This window comes from Thermobia domestica, chromosome 4 (genome assembly GCF_964235325.1).
Source record: "Thermobia domestica chromosome 4, izTheDome1.hap1.1, whole genome shotgun sequence".
Lineage (NCBI taxonomy): Eukaryota > Metazoa > Arthropoda > Insecta > Zygentoma > Lepismatidae > Thermobia > Thermobia domestica.
This window is the reverse complement of record NC_137457.1, coordinates 6,562,360-6,587,139: the sequence shown is the minus strand read 5'-3', so window position 1 is coordinate 6,587,139 and position 24,780 is coordinate 6,562,360. Positions and strand designations below refer to the sequence as shown.

Genomic DNA, 24,780 nt, shown 5'->3' with positions numbered 1-24,780 from the left:
CTGACCTTCTATTTGAATACTACATTCATAAATTATGTTTAGGTTGCATTAGTTTAAGGCCACACGGACAATGCTAAAGGAAATGGTCGAATAAACACAAGCACAAATTGCTTGATTGTTGCCAAATGCAAAAATTCAATTCTCGAATAGTAGTGAATATCTGTTCCATTTAGTAAGTTATCACAGTTTTGATATGACAACTAGTCTTGTTTTTGTCAGAAACAGGTTCCTTATCATTGAAGATAGAAACAAGTTTTTTTTTTTTTTTTTTTTTTAATGTTAACAGATGTAGAAGAAAAATCAAGAAATAAAGATAAAAGAGCAAGTTGCATTGGAATTGCAAACTGATACATTGAGATTGAAGCTCGATATTGAATTCTGTAAAAATGATTACCATTTTTCCTCTGCAGTTGTGTTTGCTTTATCTCCCACTAACATTACAGATTAATATTTAAAGAGAAAAACAGACACAAGGAGATTGTACTTTTAGTAACTATTTAAGCCTTTCTGAGTGCAACTGCACTTACCCTCACCTTTGTTGTTCATGCTGGAGTAGCATACTTAAAATTATGACTTGTAAGATTTGTTCTTTCTGGAGAAAGTGGGAGCCGGCAAATTATGTCATTGCACGAGGCGACAAATTGCCTAGGGCCGGCCCTGATGATATGCATATACAAGACATGAATATAGGATGACACAATTTGAAGTAATGCAGGATGTTTCAAAATTAATATTAGGGTTTTGAAACTTTGTAGTATCTATTACAATTAAGTGACAATTATAAATATTATATCAAATGAAAGAGCAGCTCAAACAGTTTTGTACGCACGCATGTACATGCATTGTTTCTTCTGTCTGCCGTTAGAAAGAGCAAGCAGCAAAGATGTAGACTAGAGAGCAAAAAGTTTTTTGTGTTTTAATAAAGACTGAATCTGTACAGTGCAACGGTCTGTGTGAAGAATATTAAGGAGACGCTTGCAACTACGTCCTTATCGTTTGCAGTTGCTACAGGTCTAAAGCCTACAGACTACGGTTTACGTGCCAATTTCGCAAGTGAAATATTGCTGCATAACAATCAAGATTTTCTGGATCGTGTGGTCTTCAGTGATAAATCGACATTTCACCTAAGAGCTAATGTGAACACTCATAATGTTTGTATCTGGCCGTCAGCAAATCCTCAGGAGATGATACACTTGAAACGAGACTCCCCTAAATTGAATGTGTTTTGTGCCATATGGCAGAAACTTTATGGGCCTTTCTCGCCTATCGACTAGATGTGTGCTGTGTGACGAATGAATCTCACATTGAACACTTGTAGCAAAGACTGTTTGAGGTGCTCTTTTACTTGATGCATTGCTTATTATTGTACGTAAAATGTAGTAAGTACTACGAAGACTAAAAACTCCAAAATTCATTTTGAAACACCCTGCATTTCTCACCAACAGTGTTGGAACTAAGAAGTAAAAAGGAGAGAAAATTTTCCTTATAAAGTTATTGTTTACAACAACGATATTATTATTAGTCGAAACTATAACTACAACCAGTGGCGGCGAATGGACGTTAAAAGTGGGGGGGAACGACTTGACGGGAGGTTGTATAACTAATAGGATACTATCTTTTTTTGTTAAAATACCGTATATCGTATTTCATATTTTATTAAGTAAATTGACAAGACCAACGCAAGTATATACTAGCCATTTGTACTCTTAAACAGAAATTTGATTCCTTGCTCTTGAACGTCTTAAAATTCAAAGCGGCTGATTAATATATTGAATCCTTATAAGAAGTGAAAGTGCTGAAATTGTTCTGTTGCAATAGGTTAATTTTTGGGTTATTTTCCGTGGCAATTAAAACGCAATTTCTGCAGCTTTCTTAACTCCACGGGGGGATAACCATCACGTACTCACTCAACAGTGAATATTATATGGCACCATTTTTTTCTATAAACATACATACATACAAAAACTTTACATTTCCAAATTAAACTATATACACAAATGGGTACACCAAAAAAGTGGGGGGCAACTGCCCCCCTTTGCCCCCCCTAATCGCCGCCCATGACTACAACAACAACACGAGTTAGTAGTCAAAAAATATAATCAAATGTATACTCGGTGGCCCAGGTGGCCAAAGTGGCACACACGGGTGTGTCATTTGTTTAATCCTAAGAGCTAATGTGTGGATACACTCCCACTCCTGTGTGGACACTAATTAAGATATCGGGATATTATTCTTGCAAAATATGGTTGGACTATAGTTTATCATATTAACTTTTTTCTTCTGGTGTCGAATTTCCTTCTCAAATTTCACCCCAGTCAAAAATTCGAGAATTTTCTGATTTCGAATTTCCTTTACTTCTTTTTTCCCTGTAGCTTCCTTCGTTGTAGAAAGACCTCCTTAAGACTTGCCAGGTAGATACATCGGATGAATACCTAACTGTTGACATCAATTGGACGGGCCTGCGCGCAGTGTTGAAAATCAGGGAAATTAAAATTTTCCTAAATTTGGGCAAAACTTAGAAATTTTTGTTTATAAATCCGTACCTATACTTCCGAGTGCAAGTCAACTTACGCCAATCGAACATTTGTACTTACTTAACAAACGCAAGTACAAATCGTTACAATGGCGTAATTAGGGAACGCACGAAAAATTAGTCTTTAGGTTCCAACCCTAGATTTTTATAGTTTTTCCCTACTTTTCTGTTTACCGTAATATATTTTTGGGAATTAGAAGTTTTGTTCCTTAAATATCGTCATAATACTTGTAGGACATATTAGTGGTGTACCAATGTTTAATTTAAGATAGTTTACGTCTGTCTGGTAGCAGTGTTACCAGCTACAGAAAATTTTAATTCCAGATTTTAGGGGGGAAATTATGGAAAAAATATCTGTTTTGTCTCTATTATTTCCCTCTTGTTGGCTATATCGAATCAAACGTACCAGTATCTGGAAGTCTCGTCTTTGCTCTACACAACGCACTATAGAAAGTTTCAATAGGATAATTAGGGGAAGTACAGTTGGGGTTTACAGTAGACCTTGTTCGCTAATTGGGAAGATAACTATGATTTTTTTAAAGGTAGAATGAGATATTTTTTATTGACATGCTTACTTTATTAGATATCGTCACAATACTTGTAGGATATATTAGAGGGATACCAAATCTTATTTTAAGATAGTTTCTATGTGTCTGGTAGTAGTGTTGCCAGCTACAGAAAATTTTAATTCCAGATTTTAGGCACGGAAAAAAAAATCCCTTTTTTATTTCTAATATTTCCTTCTTGTTGGCTACATTCGAACAAACGTAACAGTGTCTAACAGCCTCATCCTCAGCCTACACAGCACACTATAAAAAGTTTCACTAGAATAATTAGGGAAAGTACGGTTGAGGTTTATAATAAACCATGTTCTGTAAATGGTAAGAAAATGGTGAATTTCTGAGGTAGAATGAGATTTTTTTTTAAATTTTATTCTTACTTTGTTATATATCGCCATGATACTTGTAGGATATATTCTTGGAGTACTAAGGTTTATATTTAGATAGTTTTAATCTGTCTGATGGCAGTGTTTCCAGGCAAAACTATTAATTCCCGCTTTTATGTGAAAAATTCGGAAAATTTCCTTTTTCCCCTCTATTATTACCCTCTTACTGGCTACATTGAAACAAACGTACCACTACCTGAAAGCTTCCTTTTTGCCCTACAGAACGCATCATAGGATAATAGGAAAAGTTTCAATAGGATAATTATAGAAGCTGTAGCTCCGGCATATTTGACTTTTGCTTGTGAGGCGTAAAAAGTGTCAAAATTTCATGTGTATGACAGAATTTTTTTCTTTCCCTCTTTGGATGGAAGCAAGCAACTTCAGGATTTCACTGTACCTTGCCAACACACCAAAGATTCTTTTAGGTGATTTGAACCCATATAGCAGGAGTGGTACTAGATACAAACAATTTTGAAATTCGGTTAGGGAATTTTTTGTAAATTTTCACCCCTACATTTCTCTCAATAGTTTTCCACCCATTGGCAACACTGAAATGCAACTTACACCAAAAACTAGTCACATCCATTTTCTAAAAAACAAGGCCTTAACCATATCAATCGAATGAATGGTTTTTGAGCAATAAGTCACTAACTGGAAATGTAGGAAAACGCCAAAAATGACCTGGGGCCGAAAGGAATAATCACACAATTTTGCTAGTATTTAGGTGCAAAATAACAAAAGATTTGTAAGTTACGAGAGCTTCGACTCAAGTTCTGTTGGTTGTTTCAATAATCTGCAACGTAAATCATTAAATAATATTTGCCAGAAAAAAAAACAGACATTTGAAAAAAAACATGAAAAAGAACGGTTTTTTATTGAAAAAAACTTCACAGAAAAAAAAAACTTTTTTACAACACTAATTGACATTGAAGAAGCTTCAAAAATGTTAAATATGACTTGAAAAAAAATAATTCTCAATTGACAATTTTGATTGTTTATACCTTCACTTAAAGATATAAACATGTATAGTTTGCTTATTAAGCGTGTATATTTTGCATATTTAATACAGAAATCAATAAATATTATGTTGTCGAAGAATAAAACTGTATCAGATTGGCTACGAATTGGATAGTTTTTAGTGCCATTACATATTTCATATTTTGTTCGAAAACTGCATATCATAATTTAACCTTAAGCATATCCTTTTAGTTTAGAACTAAATCATATACAAAAATTTCTTGACAATATTATACTTTTAAAAAGTCTATATGTAAGGAATGTTTAAAGTTATAGATTTGAGCAATATATCATTAACCCTACTGCGTTTTGCCCCTTGCTAGTGTTACAATGAAAGCAATGATTAATGTTTAATTTTATATTTGTTTCATCTTAAAAAATAACTTGGTTATCATACGTGGTCAGTTTAATGAAATGTTCTTACACTTAAACTCAAGCTTTTTGCCTTTAAGAATACATAGCTAATTTTGGACTGTAAATAAGGTGTCCGTAAACGAACATTCTCTTACCAAGGTATACAACTTCCGGCATCATGTGTAACATAAATTTCCTCAGGTGACGTAGAAAATTGTATTCAGATAGTACATGAGGTATGACTCGTACTCCATTAAGTAAGAAGGGTGTTCCATACACCTCTTGTTTAAAAATACGTGGCACTGCTTTCTGATGAGCCAATTCATCTAAAATAGAAGAAATGTACATCAGTTCTTCAGAAATATACAATAGAATGTGTTGCAATTATACTTTTATGTAATATTCAATTAGTATATCATAATAAATCTAGAGTAATCTAGAGTAACATTGTATTAGTCATACATATTCATTATTTCTACTCATGAGCTAAAACAGTTAGATATTGATTTAATATTCTTTGCCATCACCATAGCCAGCATTTCATAACAAGTTTAGTGGACAATAAAAACTTCAGTATGGGAATTTGTAGCAAATGCTTGAAACCCGTTCCTCAACAAAACATTAACTTAAAAGTGAAATGTGGTTAATGCAATAATATATTGCATAGTGTTCATGTTGATCTTAAAGAAGAAAAGATGAAATATTTACGGTCATCTGATTCCTCGTGGCGGTGTAAAAATTGTGAAAAATCAAGACGCAAGTCAATGACAGGTGATAACCCTACAGTAACTATTGATTAATAACAGTCGTTAAACGAAGTATACGAATTATTGCTTTTTATAAAACAAGAGGTTGACGATTTTGAAATGATGAATAGGAAATTAGAGGAAGATCTTTGCAAGTCATTAAATCTAGCCCATGAAAAATTAGATGAAAATTCTAAATTATTAAGAAGTCAAAATGAAGAACTAGTGAAGTGTATGAATTTCATTGATGAACTCAAAAGCAAAAATGTATCATTAAAAAGACAGGTAAAAAGACAGGTAGAGAAACTGAAAACAGGGATAGATGATCTTTATCTATATGGTAGAAGAAATACTTTGAAAATTTATGGTATTCCCGCCCTTCCCAATGAGGATGTCGTTGAAATCGTAAAGAAAGTTCATGTTCCTTTGGATTTAAATATCACAGATAATAGATGATAGATACTTGTCACAGACTAAAAAGTCCCCAAAACAACCCGATCCGCATATAGTAAAATTTGTTAGAAGATCTGACAAGTATAGCATTGTTAATAAAGGGAAAGTTAAAAGAAACCTAAACTGTAAAGATATTGATTACACAACAGATGGAATTATCTATGTAAACCATAGTTTAACACTGCATCGAAGGCTAGTATTTAAGAAAGTTAGGAAGGTTACAAAGGAGAAAAATTTCGATTTTATTTGGGTTGATTATGCGGGTAATACTAAATTAAAGAAAAAGTCAAGTGATACGTATACACACTCAGTACGGTAGAGGAGGTAAAAGTTTGTTGTAATGATTGTTAATGATAAGCGTGACCTTTCATTTATTTATCAAAATGTAAGACGTTTAAGATCCAAGCTGAGTGACATATATTCGAGTATCGCTGCTAATGATTTTGATGTTATATTATTAACTGAATCCTGGCTATGTGACGGAATATATAATAGTAAATTTATAGATCATAGGTATAATGTGTATCGACAGGACAGACAAAACAGAACTGGGGGTGTCGTATTGATTGCTGTCTTCAAGGATTTTGTTGTTGAAAATATTTCAATGACTATTGCTACAATTGAAATACTGTTCATAAAATTGGCAATAGCGCATAAATCATTTTATAGAATTGTAGTTTATTTTCCACCTAAAACAAAAGTTTATAAATATCAAGAACTTCTTCAAAAATCGAGCAGGTTAAGGATATTCAGCACAATATCTTACTAATTTTCGATGATTTCAATAGTCCAGAAATTACCGATTTTGATTATGATTTGTTGCTCGGTACTTTGATTTGTGTTTCGTTAGCCAATTTCTTCTTATTAATTACTTTGCAATTATTCAATACAGTGAGAAATAGGAATGGAAAACTTTGGATTTAGTTCTTTTTTATTTCGAAGGAGGTTTAAATGTCTCTAAGTGTATTTTTCCTTTATTACCTGAAGATAATCATCATCACACATTAATTTGTCTAATTTATATTAAGAGCTCTGAGTTCACTATTAAACCAAGTCATATTATTGTATATGAATACAGTAAAACTTTTTCAATTTACATAAATCATTACAGAAAAAAATTAGAATGAAGTAACTAACTCCAATAACGTTGATAAGGTTGTGAATCTCTTCTATGAAGTTATTAATTGTGTTATTGATAGATACGTACCTAAGAAAAGATTAATTAAAAATGCACTTACCCATGAAATTATTATCATTCTCAAGGAAGAAGGTTATTATAGGAAACATAAAACTTAATCGGAGTATAAATACAATAAATTTATTAAACTTCGTAAGCAGCTAAAAGTATACTGAACATACGTACAAGTTATATACTACAAACTGAAGATACTCTAAATTAGAATTCTAAATGTTTCTGGAACTCTATTAAATCCAAGAAAAATAATAATTTTGTAAATGTATGTTTTACAATAACCAAAAGTTGAATTCTTACAGGGATATAGCAGACGGTTTTGCGCGGTATTTTCGAAGTGTATATACTTCATAATCTTCTTTTTACGTTATTCCTAATATAAGTACTATGAAAGTCTCTCAGAATTTAACAATTGATTTTGTAACTTAACATGAAATTAAAGAATCCATTAAAAAGCTAAAGCCATCCAAGGCAAGTAGTCCAGGCTCAATTCCTAGATATGTATTCAATGGTTGTGGTGATATTTTAATTGTAGCTTTATATTATATTTTTAATTTATTATTGAAAACGTCAACATTTCCTAAATTATGGAAAGTCAGTAAAGTTTGTCCTATTCTGAAAATAGATAATACAAACTTAATTGAAAATTGTAAGCTAATATCACTTACATCAACTCCGGCTAAAATATTTGAGCACATAATTTTTTAAAGAAACTTTTAATAATGTTAAATCGTATTTCAACACGAATTTTATCCAGGATGTTAAACTGTGACCAACTTAATTATATTTATTCAAAACATCTCAGATTCAACAAATAATAATTTCACGGTTGATACTATATATACGGACTTTGCAAAGGCTTTGATAGACCCAATCATAATTTGTTACTAGAGAAATTACCTTCCTTTGAATTATCATACAAATTATTGGCATTAGTTGTATGGTACCTTAAACATAGAGTACAGTATGTATCATAGAATCAATTAAGTTCGTCACATTATTCTCTGGTGTAGTACAAGGTTCAAATCTTGGACCATTACTTTTTTCTGTTATTTATCCTCGAGTTATAAAATACTCCAAAAGTTTGTTGTATGTAGACGACATGAAACTGTATAAAGAAATAAAGAACAACAATGATGTGCTCAAGTTACAAATGGATTTAGATAGCTGCTACAGATGGTGTATTGACAATAAATTGCCTTTTAATATAAATAAATGTTCGGTAATAACGTTCTTGAGAAAGGTAACCCAACTATATTCCAATTACTTGATAAATAATATAATAATACAAAGAGTAAGACACGTAAATGATTTAGGTGTCCTTATAGATTCTTTAATCAGCATATACATAAACTGATTAGTGAGGCATAGAAATCTTTAGGATTTTTAATTAGAAATACAAAAGAATTTACTAACATAAGAGCTTGTGCGGTTTTGTTTAATAGCTTAGTACGTAGAAAGTTAGAGTATAAGTCAATAGTATGAACTCCTTACTATAAACAACATGAAAGAAATATTGAAAGAATACAAAACAAGTTTTTACGATATTTGTATTTTAAAATGTACAGGGTGAATTCCTGTGAGAGTTTCTTACAATAAATTATTAGACATTTTAAATATTCACCATTAACTACATGAAGGGAAATATCTCAATTGATTTTCTTAATTTAAATTGGTGAATGGTATTATAGATAATCATGAATGCATAAGTATGCTAAATTTTAATACCATCAAAATCAACTTAAGGACTAGAACGCTATTTTAAGTGAAATCTAGAACTTCTACGCATATGAATTCTCCGCTAATTCGAATTTGGTGGAATTATAATAATGTATGTAAAAAAAGTCCAGGGATTGATTGATCTTTCTCTGTCATACACTTTATGTTTGAAATTGTTAAAACAAACATTAGATAAGAGGTGTGTCAGATGATTATTGGAATATTGCTCTTTTCTTCTATTATGTTATAGATGTATGATTTTCTTTTTCTTTACACTAATGCCAATCTAATGCATATCCTCCTTTATTTTATTTCACTTTATTTTTATTTACTAGTCTTTCTTTTTTATTTTCCTTCTATCTTTTAGTTTTATTTTATTTTTATTATAGTACATGCATATAATGTATGTACTAAGATATGTTCTATGTACTTTAATTTTTGTAAACCTATTGTAATTGAGACAGTAATCCTGTTATAGGTGACAAATATATACATCTTTGATAGGCAAAGTAGCTGGACTATTGAGAGTATACTGCGTTAAGAAAAAAAGTGTCTAATCTTGTATACAAATGGTATTACCCAAGTACTGATCCGCAGGTCCAAGCACGAAGACATGTTGTATTCCTCCGGTTGGAAGTTCTGCCAGATACTCAATTGGAATATATCGTACCTTATTCATAATAATAATATCTCCATAGACAACGGGCGTTATGTTATTTATTGGTTGTCTTTCGGTGGCAATTGGAGCTGAAACAAAAGAGAGAGTAATCTTTAAAATACTATATCTTTATTTCATACATCATTGGTTCCAAACCCAAAAGGTAGAATATTTTCACATGGCGTCCTTTGGATTTCCCAAAAGTCCCGAGTTGTCTAGCGTGTATCCAATTTAACAGAATGTCCCATAGTGAGATAAGATCTTCCAAAGTCAACCTGACTGGAAATTTATGAGACCTTCTGATGAGAAGAAACATAACTTTCTGAATAACACAGAACTAGGCTTAGGAGTAGGAAACGATAGGCTTAAAACTAACAACATTGTCTCTACATGTAATTGGCCGTTAAATTTCGGAAACTGCCATGATATGGTAGTATAAGACTATATTATGTACCTCGTGATCCATCTTGTTTCTTTCATGGGCATAAATTACTATAAACAAGCTGTAAATTTGGAATGTTTTCGACCTCAAGGATCCACCTTTTCAATGTTAGTTTATTACATTATGGACCACTAGAAAGGTCTAGGATAAAGGTACATTAAATTCCGTCCTTTAAAATTTCGGGAGGTATGTATCAGTCCTAACCTTAAATTTTGGAAATTACCAAATTTTAAAATTTCGCATTGTAATATAGGACCACAGTATGTGCCTTGTGATTCATCATGTTCAGTTTTCTCGGTAAGAAAAGTGTCAAAAATATATTTTTGATGATTTTTCAGCTCAAAATTCGTTTTTAATAATGGTTTATTACGTTGGGAGTATATATATAGTGGTCCATTATATGGGATACATTAATGAAACTCTCTAGATATATCCAAATTTTAAAATTTGATATGACGGCTACACTCACTTTCCCACCAATCCTTCAGTCATTGCACTTTCACCGTAAGTCTCTACAATTTGACGATGAATTTCGGCCGGCTTAAGGTTCTCTGCATTCAAAAACCGGATAACAGAGCGAATCCCCCTAGTGGGCGGGTTCAGCAATTGTTTTAAGCATTGTAAACGATCACCTGGCACAGTACATTCGCGACAACTCAACCGCACTGATGTCGGTGGAGAGGCAATGAACCAGTGAAAGTAGCGCGTATGCGCAAAGCGTCGACACTAGAGCTTAGGTGACGTACAAACGAAACGGCGCGCACTTGCCGGACACTGACGGGATGTTCCGTTGAGGAAAGTTTGGACAAATTGGTCACGAGCTGTGACAAATGTTTAAACATTCGTGGAAACTGCCCAAATATAGTTTAACGTGTGTTCTTTCATGTAAAAATAAATTTGGCTTAAACAAACATGTTTTAGTATGCTTTTTTTCAAAACGGTACCTACTTTCTGCACACTTCGTAAATTTCCAGCTCGGTTTGGCCACAAGCATAAAATATACAGATGTTAGGTTATTGGCCTGACCATCATTATTTAATTTTAATAACTGTATGTTGAAACGATTTTATCTATTACAAACTAAATACAACTGTTATTTAAAATGTAGTTCACAGCATTCCAACACAACATGATACGTACTCAAATGCAATTGAGTTCGTTCCTCTAGATGCTGCCTTAACTTAAATTTTAGGGGAAATGTCATTCTGGCAACACGTATTATTTCTATGGTTGGCAACACTGAAAATTCTTCCGGTTCATGCTTTCTGTTGTAGAATAACATTATCTATGATTGTGGTAAGTTGCATTTCATTATCTGCTTTTACTTATGAAAACCAAGCAAAAAAAAATGGTAAACTTGGTTTCATTTTTAGTATGTTAGGCTCTTAAACATAGAATCTTACCCATAACTCGGATTGATTCACACTTACAGGATGGGACTATACAACATCATAATAAACATGGGGGAACATTGTCCCGTCACAACTTTTTGACAAAAGTTGAGTTATTCATATTAACTCCAGACTCGTCTAGGAAGTATTCCACAGGTCCGAGACCGACCAAAAAGTCTACCCCCAGCAGACAATTCCTAATTTTGCCCATGCTTTTCACCTTAAGGTTGGTGTAAAGGGACAAGTTTTGCCAATAGATGTCAGTACAGTCTTCGTATCTCTCTCGTGTATTTTTTACCTTTCACGAAAATTTACACTTTCTCTTACAAATTTTAACGTACAGACTTCAAATTTTTGGAGAAGGAACTTCATAACCTGTCGAAAGCAACAATCCGTGCCGATTTCTTATTTAGAATTTCCTTCATTGTTCAAACAGTTATATTGTTAAAGGTTTGGATATCCCTTTCAACAAACAAACCATTTCATCAATGAAGAAAATTCTAAATAAAAAATCGGCATGGATTGTTGCCTTCGATAGGTTATGAAGTTCCTTCTCTAAAAAATTGGAATCTTTAGGTTGAAATTTGTAAGAGAAATCGTGAATTTTCGTGAAAGGTAAAACATACATGAGAGAGATATGAAGACTGTAGTGATATCTATCGGCAAAACTTGTCCCTTTAAACTAACCTTAAACTGATGCACATCAATACGGTTGCAAACTATTTCCGTAGTTAGTTTTAACAATTTTGTAATTCCACCCTTTTCTTACGTAGCTCGAATTCATACACTTCTCTTAGATAACTTTTGTGTTGTTCAATAGGCTCAAATGCATTGATTATAAATGATTATTATTGGGTTGGATTTTATTTGATCCTAGCATCCCGTTCATCAGCGACGTTCTATGAGACGTAGACATGCAGCTAACGTAGGACCTGAACCACTTAAGCTCCCACCAAAAAAGTAATTAAATATTATATTTAAAGTTCCAATGTATCTTCAGTAAGCTGTCCCTGGTTGTGTAGAGGCTATCATGTATATATTTATTGTATGTGATTCCATCCTTGATTTCTGGTAGAATATTAGTTGTATTAAAATGCAACAGATTCCAACTTGAACTCTTAACCCACGTCTCATACAGCATTGATCTGGAAAAAGAACGCTAAGTAACTAAGTAATTCTATGGCCTATGGAACGCGGAGTTTCAATGTTGCGTTCACAAAAACTCTGCACTAATTTTTGTGCTTTGCCGACTGGCTAACGTTTCTGCTTTGTATTCCTATTTCTGCCAGATACATCTTAATATTGTCATTTCATATTTGCCTAGGTTTCCCTTAGTGGCGTTTGCCTATTAGATTTCCAGTTAAAACCTTGAAAGCATTGCTGCTTTTGTCCAATCAGGCTACGTGATCTGTCCAGTTGAGTCTCCTAAACTTGACCCTAACAATGTTTCGTAAACAATATACTATATTATGTAATTCCTCGTTATGAAGTTTCCGCCATTCCCCATTCCCGTTTCTCTTGGGTCCGAATATTCGCCTCAAGATCCTGTTCTCAAATACTTTGAGTCTACGTTCTTCCCACAGAGTAAGCGACCATGTTTCGCAAACATACAGAAGAACAGGCATGATTATCGTTTTATATTTTAAGCTTCAAATTCCTCGACAGAATTCGCGACGACAAAAGATTCTGAACTTAATAATAACACGAATTTCCCGCTTTTAGTTGACATTTAATTTCTTGGTGAATATGATTTTGATTTGTTAATATTTATCCTAAATATTTGAAAATATCCACTTTACAAAAGTATTATTTGATATTTTAATCCATCCATAATTTGCAATATGATGATCCCAACCAATATCCATGTATTTAGTTTTCTCTACCCGTGTCACTGGAAGCGTTTAGGAAGACCGCTGCGGTTCTTTCTAAGACTTAAACTTAACCAAATTAGAACGAACATTTTCAATGTATCATATGCTATAACATCAAAATAAAAAAAAAAGTTACTTCTAAATTATGTTATAGATAAATCTAGTGTTCTTTCTTTAGCTAACCATTAACTGAAAATTGAACCACTCAACTATGCCTCATGAAAATAGTATCTGAAAGACTAATTCTAAACATTTGGCAATACCTTGATCAAATGGTAATGGGTAAGCCCCGCCTTCTTCTTGGATATAAGCTTCATTAAAAAATATATTATTATTTGTGTTACTGGTACTGTTGTCCACTGCACTTCCGTCCGTAGAATCATTAACTTGTCGAAGATATTTGTGAAACGGTGTTCTTGGAAGAATAATTTCCACTTGTGGAGATTGTTGAGAAGCATTTTCAGGCGATTTGTTGGACGTTGAGTCTTGGCCTCCAAAATCAAATACATCTTCACTCTCTCGTTTAGGAAAGTAGGTGACCATGCTTCGTGTCCCAATTGGAGTTCTTAGTAAATCTTCCTGAATACGTGTATCGGTATGTGCTCGAATGTATTCAACTGGCACATCGTTTATGTCAACCGAATCATCCACTGGAATAAAACAGAAACAGTACGAATGAATTTAATATAATTTATTAACCATTATGATCAGAAAATTGAAACTAAAAATGAAATGATAGAGAGGAATGGCAAAAATAACTTTTAGGGAGAAAAGAAGCTTACACATATAAAGATCTTAAATAAAATTAAGACAAGAATTCGTCAGATATTTCGTTGGGGTCATTGTACTGTACAAAACCGAAATTGGCCACTACGCAAAAGCAATTAAAAATGAGTAGAGAAATCATTTTCCACAATATACCGTGACACGTCAAAAATTTTTTTTTTAATTTCATACGATTATGCACGACAAAGAATATATATATATATATATATATATATATATATATATATATATATATATATATATATATATATATATATATATATATATATATATATATATATATATATAGAGAGAGAGAGAGAGAGAGAGAGAGAGAGATGATAGTAACTATGTTTGTAACTTCGTATCATTTTATTTTTTATCATTTTATTTTTCACTCAAATTTATATTCTAAGGAGAGGAAAAATATTTAAAGCAAGCTTTTCAAATATTTTCCATAAACCGTGAGAAAGACAGGATTTTCAGCTAATGTTTTAAAAGTTGCATTATGTGTTCCGATCATAATATTCGAAATTCAATTTATCATGAATCTTTTGAAAAGAAATTAAAATTTTGAATTTGACCACCGGTTAATATCCTTTGATTTAAACGGACAGGTGATAATGATGATACGAAAGAGCTGGTAGAATGAAGGTAATAGGAAGAAATGACGTAATTTCTCTTAAAACATCATACACACGAGGTTGTTCGTTGTGTGATTGAGAATTAAACAAGAAAACTTTGCTTCCAGAAGTGAAAATTCAACAACTAAACCACTGTGCTTCTTCATTAATATCGTTTAAGAATGTTAATGGTGATTACTGTACCTTCTCAATTCTAATAATACTGAATGTGTCTGTGAATTCTAATAGAGCTTATTCATAATTCTAGTAGTATTTATGGCTTCTCTCAACATTAATATTGCTAATTGTGCAATGAGGAATTTTATTAGTGCATATTATGCTCTTGAATTCAAATAGTGATAGGGTCTACTGTATCATGCGAATTCTAATATTCGTGCAGGTTTACTTTGTGTGAACTACTCGAAACCATTCTTTCACTTATTTTCATTTCTTTCTTATTTTCTCTAAAAAGTTTTCCCATATGAAAGAATATCACTTGGCATAGATAAAATTTAATGGAGCCACCAAAAGTAATTGTTAAAAAGTTACAATTATTTTACAATTCGCGTATAAATACGGCTTCCAAATGTATGGTATAAAAACAGTGCCAAAAACAAAGTAATTTATCCTAGGTAACCACTAAAATGCATGAATGCTATTTAACTGAGTAGAATAGGGCAAAGCTGGCGGGCCCACGCATTAACGAGGGGGTGCGTCCAAAGGGAGCAGACGCTTCAATAAGAGCATTGAAAAGAAGTGGGTTTGATAATGATATGAGTTTCAATAGCACCTTCATGGTTTCATTCAGTAGTAATGCTAGACTTGTAAACATAAAATACAGCCTCTCTACACCGTACAGAAATACTCTGAAAATACAGATGGAAAATATCATCTAATAGAGTCATCTTTCTATGCACTCGGTTATTTTCTTCGTTGTAAAGAACTTTTAATGATTTTACACTAGTGACCCTATACTTCTAAACGTAAAATATAGCTGTATTACTTTGTGTTTAACTCTGTCGCCTGCAGAAATTTGTTCGTTATAAATACGAGGTGCTATCCAGAATTGTCGGGACTGATGCTGCCATATGGAAAGTAGTAGTAGTGGAGCTTTACACCGATAGATGGCACGACTAGCATATCTGATGAGTGAGAGTGGACAGTTTCATGTAGCAGGGTTGCTGTGTTGAGTTTCCAGTGCTTTTTATGATACTCTGTGTGTGGTGTGTGGCGATTTTACGATGGATCCGAAAATAGAACAGCGCGTGTGTATCAAATTCTGTGCGAATCTCCGGAAAAGTGTTACGGAGACCTTTGCCATGATTCAACAAGTGTTTGGGAAACAATGCTTGGTTCAGTGCCGGCCGTACAAACATCTGAGACGATGCCCACACTGGAAGGCCCATTAGCCGAATAACGCCAGACATTGTTGCCGAACTTCAACAATTGGTTCGTAAGGATCGACATCGAACCATTCACGACCTTGCTGATGAAGTGGGAATTGGTTACGGGACATGACAACGAATTTGGATTGTTGAATTGGGCATGGATCGTGTTGCCGCAAAATTTCTGCCAACAGTCAAAATTCGTTGTCATGTCCCGTAACCAATTCCCACTTCATCAGCAACGTTGTGAATGGTTCGACGTCGATCCTCACGAACCAATTGTTGAAGGTTGGCAACAATGTCTGGTGTTGTGCCGGTTAACGGACCTTCCAGTGTGGGCATCGTCCCCGATGTCTGTACGGCCGGCACTGAACCAAGCATTGTTCCCCAAACACTTGTTGAATCATGGCAAAGGTCTCCGTAACACTTTTCCGGAGATTCGCACAGAATTTTATACACACACGCTGTTCTATTCTCGGAGCCATCGTAAAATCGCCACACACCACTCACAGAGTATCATGAAAAGCACTGTGAAAACTCAACACAGCGACCCAGCTGCATGAAACTGTGCACTCTCACTCATCAGATATGCTAGTCTTGCCACCTATCGGTGGAAAACTCTACTACTGCTACTTTCCAGATTTCAGCACCAGTCCCAAAAATTCTGGGTAGCAGCTCGTATGTCTTTTCATGCAAAGTATTCAATTTTATCTGCTAGTCTTCCAAAACAACACCAGGGCCCTAATATTGCTTACTGAGTGCTGAGAAATTTATTAGTGCATACTTTGCCATGAATTCTGATTGTAGATATTGTGCACTCTGAATTCTAATGTTGCTTTAGTATTCCATGAATTCTGGTATTGCTTAATGTGTTCTGTAAAATCTAATAGGGCAAGAGTGCACTTGGTGCAGAGCAAGTGAATTCGTCACATTGTTGACATGACGCAAGGTATTAATAAGTAGGGTAGGGTCGGGTTGGCTTAGGGTTAGGGAAGTTTGGATCCATTTTGTTAAAAATAATAGAGTGTAATTGCTCATATTGCTATTTCTTGTATTGGTTCCTATGATTGTTCTGCACAAGTGCACTCTTACCTCTAATAGTGCTGTGAATTTTATTAGTACATATCGTACTCTGAAATTATGATAATGCGTATTGTGCTCTGTGAATTATAGATAATATTACTTGTTTTCAGCTATAATACTTACTGTACTGAGTTTGTGCAGGTAGAATATCGACTTGAAATAAATTATCTGCATAAAAGAATGACACAAAGTGGAAGAAAATCAAATTCTTACTCAAAATTATTTTAGCAATGTGAAAATTTATTAAACATCTAACATGATTTTTATAAAGTTTGAATTTTCCTAAAATGTTATCGCTCTCGAAAGTTATAAAATTTATTAGCAATGTATACTCATTAACTTTCTGAGCTTACATTAAGAAAATATATTGTAAAATAACGTAGCATATATTTAAGTTACTCCAAGTTCCTAATGAGGAATTATCGTTTAAGAATAACTACAACTTTATATTAATTTTAGTGTTGTGGCCGACGTACACCATTCTTCGAAAATAAGTGGTTCAACTACGGGCCTATGTTTAGTTAAAGGGGTATAGCCTTATTTTCGAAAAAATGACAAAATTTCGCTTATTTCTCTTAAGATTAGGTTAGTTCAGGTTTGGTTAGGGCTAAATACTTTCATATTTATATTCATATTCATTTATGTGCGCTTCCGGTAAACACATATAGTATCTACAGGAATTTCCATTTGTCATTTCTGCAATATCTAATACGATTCAATTCTTAAATGACATTGAAATCAATTACAATTCCGTTATTTTAACTTATTTTTCCTGTAAATCTTCTATTTTGTACATACTTCTGGACCCCTTCAACTAAACATAACCCCAACTAGGAAGTGTGTGAACTGTCAACAAGAAAAAATCTAAAGGTGTGAAAATTGATGGTATAGAATAAACAAACAAATAGCTTTTCTCTTGAAACAAATTAGGCCTACTTACTATAAAAATACACAGTAATAAAAAAAGGAAAATACTCCAATATCAAATAATAGTTGGAGGGAAAGAAGAACACTCCTTCTATTAGATACAAAGTTTTTTCTAGTTGTGTATACCCAATAATATGCTCACAAAAATTTTGCTGACAACGACTTAAATATGTTATTTATCATAAGATGAATTCATATTCGTTATATGATAGAAATATTTCTTAAAGGGGTTACATTTTATTTCTGTTGACTATCAAGTAAGTAAAAAGACAATAATATTAAAGTGCAAGAACATTGTAAGACTTAAGTCATCTTTTCCTTTCTTCCATTTAATCATATTGACTGTATGCAATAAACAAACAGGTTAAGTTTCAAAGTTAATCGTCCATTTCTAGCAAAATTTAAAAAATCTACCCGGATGACGTGGATAATTTGCTTGTTTGTGTGCTTTATAATATGTAAGGGGAGCGGAAGTTGTATTTATTTCTTTTATAAGCTGTTATAAACATGGAACTATTTTTCAAACGGAAGGAAATACTTCGTGCAAGGTTACCGCATGGTTGGATTCCGGGAAAGTAACGCGTACTTGTATTGTAAACACGACTGCAAGTGTACAGAGACGCTCCATTGGGTATTTTTATTCAGAGACGAGAAACTACATTTCATTAATTTTAACAAAATAGGTCAAAACTTCCACAACCCTAAACTAACCCTACCCTACTTATCCCTACCTACTCTACTCTGTCCTACCCTACCATACCTATTATACCCTTTTAAAGTGTTCCTAAAAATTGATGAGTTTTAAATTTTCGTAGCTGTTATTACGTTTCTTGTCCAAAACTAGACGGACGACCAACTTCGGAATAAATGCCTTAACGAACAATAAATGGCGTTAATGGAATTGAAATAATGTGAATGATTTTTTTAAAATTTGGCTAGTAATATAGTCCGATAAAGTATTAAATATCTTTGTGAAGTGTTTCAGTTCCAAATAATTACAAAATTTGTAACTTACATACGAAGAATTTCAGTTACTGAAGATAATTAACTTTATACGTTACAAAAATATTTAAATACCTCTGGTTATAACTCTAATACCGTCGTCTAATTCACTTGCAACACTGCAAGACGATGCATGAGTTCATATAGATGGAAAGCACATTATTGAATAATGTTAATTCTTAACTCGGCTAAATGTATTATATGGAGACCAATATTTAACATTACAATAAGTTACAAGAATAATATTTGATGGATTCTGTAAATAGATAAATCGAGACGTGAACTTAATAAGCGTCACAAGCCTAAGATAAATTTACAACGGAGGGGAGTGAGGGTTTCTGTTAATGTGCAAAGACATAATTAATTAAAGAAATTTTGTTTCTCATCAATATTTACCAACACAAAGAAAGAGTTTTAGTGTTATTCACAAAAAATATATTAACTCTTTTTTGTCGAGTATATAGAAAATAAAATACATTAAAATGAATTTTTACTTAAGAACCCTTGTATAGTCGGAGACAAAAGCATGTATGAAACCAGGAAGCATTTACGTAACCAACGGATTAAAATACAAAGATGAGGAAGGTACTAAACTTGTTTAGGGCTAAAACATTTCATAGTTCTTTCCATTACCTAACGTGTAATTCATGCGCATGAGGTAAACCTATTAACATTTATCTATGTATTTCTTACCATCCTTGCTTCTTTTTGCTTGACATTTTAAGTTCTAAGGTAGCTGCAATGATCAACTGAATGTATTGTCTTTATTAGGTAGGTAAAACTTGTTTCCATAATACATTTTCTGCGTTATTAGAAGTATAACAATCACTAGAAGATTTTAACTGAATATTGCTTATTCTAGCTTTGAAACTACGTATATTTCCCATGAAAGCAAAATGTGAACAAAACAGAGAGTTATTATTAATAATCTGTGTTAGAGTTAGCAATATTTACTGCCTTCATCACACATGCCATGCACACAAGCAATATGTTAAATAAGAACTATAGGATATTGCCGAAACTGTAATACATGTTATCTATAATTTGCGTTTCCTATAGCTAGATTTTATTTTAGTATTTTAAAATTCAGTTCAAATTGCCTAAATTGCTTACCTATGTTATCATTAATGTTTTCTCCATAATCGTCATATATTTGTCCTCTACTTGTAGAAATCTTTAAAAGGAAAACAGCATACTATAATTTTAATGTAGATTAGAGGTTTAATGTAAAGGAAATCCACCGATCTTCTAATCAATAGCTGTTTACAAGATCACAATAAAACATATGCCTCAAATTTTACTTATTGTGTGTATCGGTGACTTATCTATTACCTTCGTCAAAGATAACTATTAAGTATTTTCTCTGGTATAAGTCAGTGTAAGAGAGGACAATGTATTTCTTACACACACCAGATTCTCTGTAGATGTGAATCATATAACACACAAAGAGGGAAAAGGTGACTGACTGGACGGGAACATTAACCCGGGATTTACGGCATACCGTGCCGATGCTTTAACCACTACGCTACCCTGTTCGTTTCATTGATATATATATAAAATCACAACCGTCATAGATGCTCCATATATGGACATAGGGATTGTCCAAGCACAGCAGTGGTCTGTGATGCAACCCACTTGATCCGAGTGGAGAGCACCGACCTCAAGAGTGAGAGAGTGAGTGATTGTTCTGGGAATTGCGCTGGGTGGCGTAGTGGCTAACACATAGGCATGAAATGTCGGAGGACCCGGTCGGTCCAGTTAGGCACTTTTTTCACTCTTTGTGTGTTATTTTCTTAGGTTTCAATTTTAAAATGTTAATTATAATAATTATTTTATTTGATAGCACCAGCAAACTTACAAAGTGTTTTAAATTGTGTTTACCTATAAAGAGTTTCTAAATACACTTTCATTTTCTCATTCTGATACTATTTTATTTATCTTAAATAACTAAATCAGAAACGTAATTTTGGGCTCCACAAGCTAAGATACCATTTTATCTCCTCTGTTTATTTGAACTCCGGGTTAGAGAAACTATTATTTAGCTTCACTTAAATGTCAGGCTGATATCAATGAGATTATGATCAAAAGTAATTTCTACACAGCAAATTGTATACAAGTATTATGCAACGACATCTTTGCACTGAATCTGTACAGAAGATTCAAGTAGCAAGTTGCGCTTTTTATCCTATTTAAGGATGGGAATATTTGTACCTTTGTTTCAGGATAAAATATTGGTACTTCAGTATATTAGTTATACTTTATTTATGTTTATATTTTATTTGAAGTTTTTACATTTTCCCTAATTAGAAATATTTGAAAGCATGTTTAACCTTTTTAACGTTCCTTAGTATTTTATCCTACTATCTACTTTTGAATTTCTTGTACAAAGTTTATGTCTCTGTGTGTATTTTTAACAACTTCTTTACTGAATTAAGTATTTCGTGCTTTTTCTGAAAGAGTGTAGATAGTAGAACAGTACTTCAAAAAGATTTTTTGGACGTTTTCGCAAGTTTTTTTTCTGTACGAAGTACGAATCACTTTAGTTTTGGTATTTTAAAACTTGGAGGTTCATATACCATATAGGATGCGCAAATTGAATTCTCGAGGATTACACTCGCTGTGTAATATCATATCTTTTGGTACTAACTATTTAATTTTCAGTAGATACAACAATGAAGCAATACTTAACCAATGAAATTTTTCCTCTTTTAAGAATTTTAAAAGGGATCTGTTCAGAAGTACAAACATATTTGCATATTCTTCCATATGTCAGTCTTCCTTAGGATATATATATAAATGCAATTTAACAATGTGTAAATATTTGTAAATATTTACTATAATTAAAACTGTAAGTTATAATATATACTCTCTATTTCAATTAAGATTAAACACATACCTACCTTTAAGATAAAAATTGAAATACATAAGATTTGACATTTCATTTTGTTAGCCAAGTATAATGTCTTATCATCTTCATTGGTATAAAGAGAATTCCTTCATTCTTCAGAGTTCAGTTTGTAAACGTATCACATGAGTGAATACTGTCATTGTAATAAGAAATTGTATGATTTGTTACGCGATTTATCACATTATGTTTTTCTTAAATATGATCTTTTTAATATAGTATTTTGAGAAATATTGTTGTTAATATCCAGAAACAAACACCATTGTCTTGTTCTTTATCACAATAATAATCTTATATATAAAAGAGAACGTACAAAATCCTTTGTTCCCTCATCACGCTAATACGGCTGAACCAATTTCTTTTATTTTTGGGGGGTTATTAGGATTTGGACCCTAGATGGTTTTTATCATATCACTTTAATTTTTAATTACCAGTGTCTTGAGATAATTGACCATTCAAGTGTCCATAACGTACAAATCCTTTGTTAGTTATTCATCATAGGTAAAAATAAACGTATTTATATGCAACCCGCATGACCGCAGCGAAGCGGGGCGGGTTAACATAAATGACAGGCGATATAATGTTAACATTTACTGCAATCTTCTATGGTTTTTATCATATCACTTGAAAGCGAAAAAGTAAAAATTATCTAAGTAACAAAGTTTATTGCGTTCCGGGGTGACCGCAGCGAAGCGGGGTGAACGCTGCTAATTATAAATATAGTTTTATTGAATTTATCGCCTTCATTTCGCTGAGCTGAATTTTCTAAGCAAAATGTTTTATTTCTTTCATTGATCTCATTTTCTTAATGCTTTGTACTTAATTTTATCTCCGACGTCAATAAAATAACTCATAAACTACAATTTATCCTGCATATTGCAGCCTACGCCAAAGTCCAGTACGAAATTTTAAAAATCTAGATTACAAAGCTCGTCTTTGTGTTTTAACCGATTGATTTAAGTGGAAAATTATTTTTCTTTTATTTATTTTAAAATTAATTTTAATTTTATCTTTTTGACTTTTCTTAATACACGAGGTGTGCTCAGAAAGTAAGGTTATAAAGCCTGCAGTGAAACTTGTATAAATTATTTCATACAACTAATACAGCTAAAAGATAGTACATGCCTTACATTATTTCTCGACACAGTTTTCATATAGGTTAAAGCACTTGTTGGATCATGGCATGAATTTGAAGATTCCCTCCTCGTAAAAATCCTGTTCTTGTATTTTGAACCACATTGTCAGGAAGTGTTGCACTTTTCGTCTCTAGTGAAGCAACCGTCTCCTAGATGCTTCTGAACGACATTTCTAATTCTGTCGTCAGATGCCGTAACGTGATGTTCCTGATGTCCTGAATCAGCTCCCCCAAGCGAGCTATGCTCAAACCTGTTGCTGCTGTGCTGGATTGGCCATTGCGCTTCTCATCGGTGACGTTTTCTGTACCAGCAGCAAACTTTCTACATCATTCTACGATATGCTGACGAGAAAATACATCTCTCCGTAAATCTCTACCAGCCGCGGTTACATGTTTTGCTCACAGAAATTGAATAGCTGAGCGGATTTCTTCGCGAGACCAATTTTCCGAACGAGTCAGCATTTGTGTTTACCTACAACTAACGCCTTAGGTAACGAGTAGCTGAAACTCAGCACAGTTGCCAATTCCATGTATTACAATTACCAAACACTACTCATTCCTCTATGACAGACGACACTCCAGAAATATCGGCCTTGTAACGTTAGTTTTTGATCTTCCTTCGTATTTAAATGTCTTTTATTTCGTGACAGTTAAATCTTACAAATAATAAGACTTAATGATCAAATTTAATTTGAGTAACTGTACAATATTATTTGTTTTTTCACCCAAAAAAATATGTTCAAGGTTGAAAGACATAGAAACCGCTAGGAACTATGGAGCTGAATGAAACTATGTCTATGAGCGTAAAATTATACTTTTTCGAGAAAACGAATGAAATTAATTTCTCTGCAAAAATAAAACTTGAACTTGTACGCGAACCGTGTCATTTACTGAGATGATTGAAACGTACCCTCATTAAGATGGTTCTTATGATGTTGGCATGACGATCTCTTAAATTTTAACTTCCTGCGTTCCAGTTGACGTTGACGTTTTCGTATGTGCGTGCTGTAATACCGGTTTCATTTGTTGTTAAAAGACTGTCTAAACCGTTATACAGGGCATAGTTATTGTGCACGCGTGAGGAGAGCATTTACATTACTGATAAAAACAATTATTTTCGTTGTGAAACATTTGGACTGAAAAAGGGAAGTTCTGATGTTCTGAAGGGATTTTGTGTTTCTTCATGTTGGCAGCACTCACCGGAAATCAAAGACATTTTTTTTCCTTTTTCCGTTCTCGAATTTGCTAATTCTTTATCGTCAAATCAAACAAATGTGTGTGGCTGCTTTAGGCCTGCCTTCTACTCAGACATCACATTCTTTTGTCTTTTCTGTCAGTAAAGTGCTGTCACCTAAGGAGAAACAGTAGAACTAAGTCTTGCCTTGCATCCACTAACAAATTTCAGCATCTTCAGGATTACCACGACTCTTAATAAAGGATAAGTTTTCATGGCATCTTTATGGATGTCAGTGGCACGCAAGGGGTTAATTACAGTTTGTCTAAAATATTGTCCAAATATAAACCAAGTAATAATCGATTGATGTAATTTAGCTTATCAAAATGATATGCTTTAGTGTAAAAGCTCATGTGTTCTTTCTGAAAAATAGAGAGAAACTAGTTAAGTTGTAAATTT

General features: G+C 33.1%; 1 protein-coding gene across 1 annotated transcript in view; it reads right to left on the bottom strand.

The window, feature by feature from the left end:
- Positions 1–22,173, bottom strand: part of LOC145683694 (uncharacterized) — a 110,486-nt gene extending 88,313 nt beyond the window's left edge. The window contains exons 1-6 of the mRNA XM_081755065.1: positions 22,008–22,173; positions 20,221–20,281; positions 17,302–17,346; positions 13,586–13,972; positions 9,540–9,707; positions 5,006–5,176 (exon numbers count right to left, since the gene is read on the bottom strand). Of these exons, the coding sequence (XP_081611191.1) occupies positions 5,006–5,176; positions 9,540–9,707; positions 13,586–13,972; positions 17,302–17,346; positions 20,221–20,281; positions 22,008–22,049 (874 nt within the window). The 5' untranslated portion in view covers positions 22,050–22,173. The remainder of the gene's footprint in view (positions 1–5,005; positions 5,177–9,539; positions 9,708–13,585; positions 13,973–17,301; positions 17,347–20,220; positions 20,282–22,007) is intronic.
- Between the last annotated feature and the right edge of the window lie 2,607 nt (positions 22,174–24,780).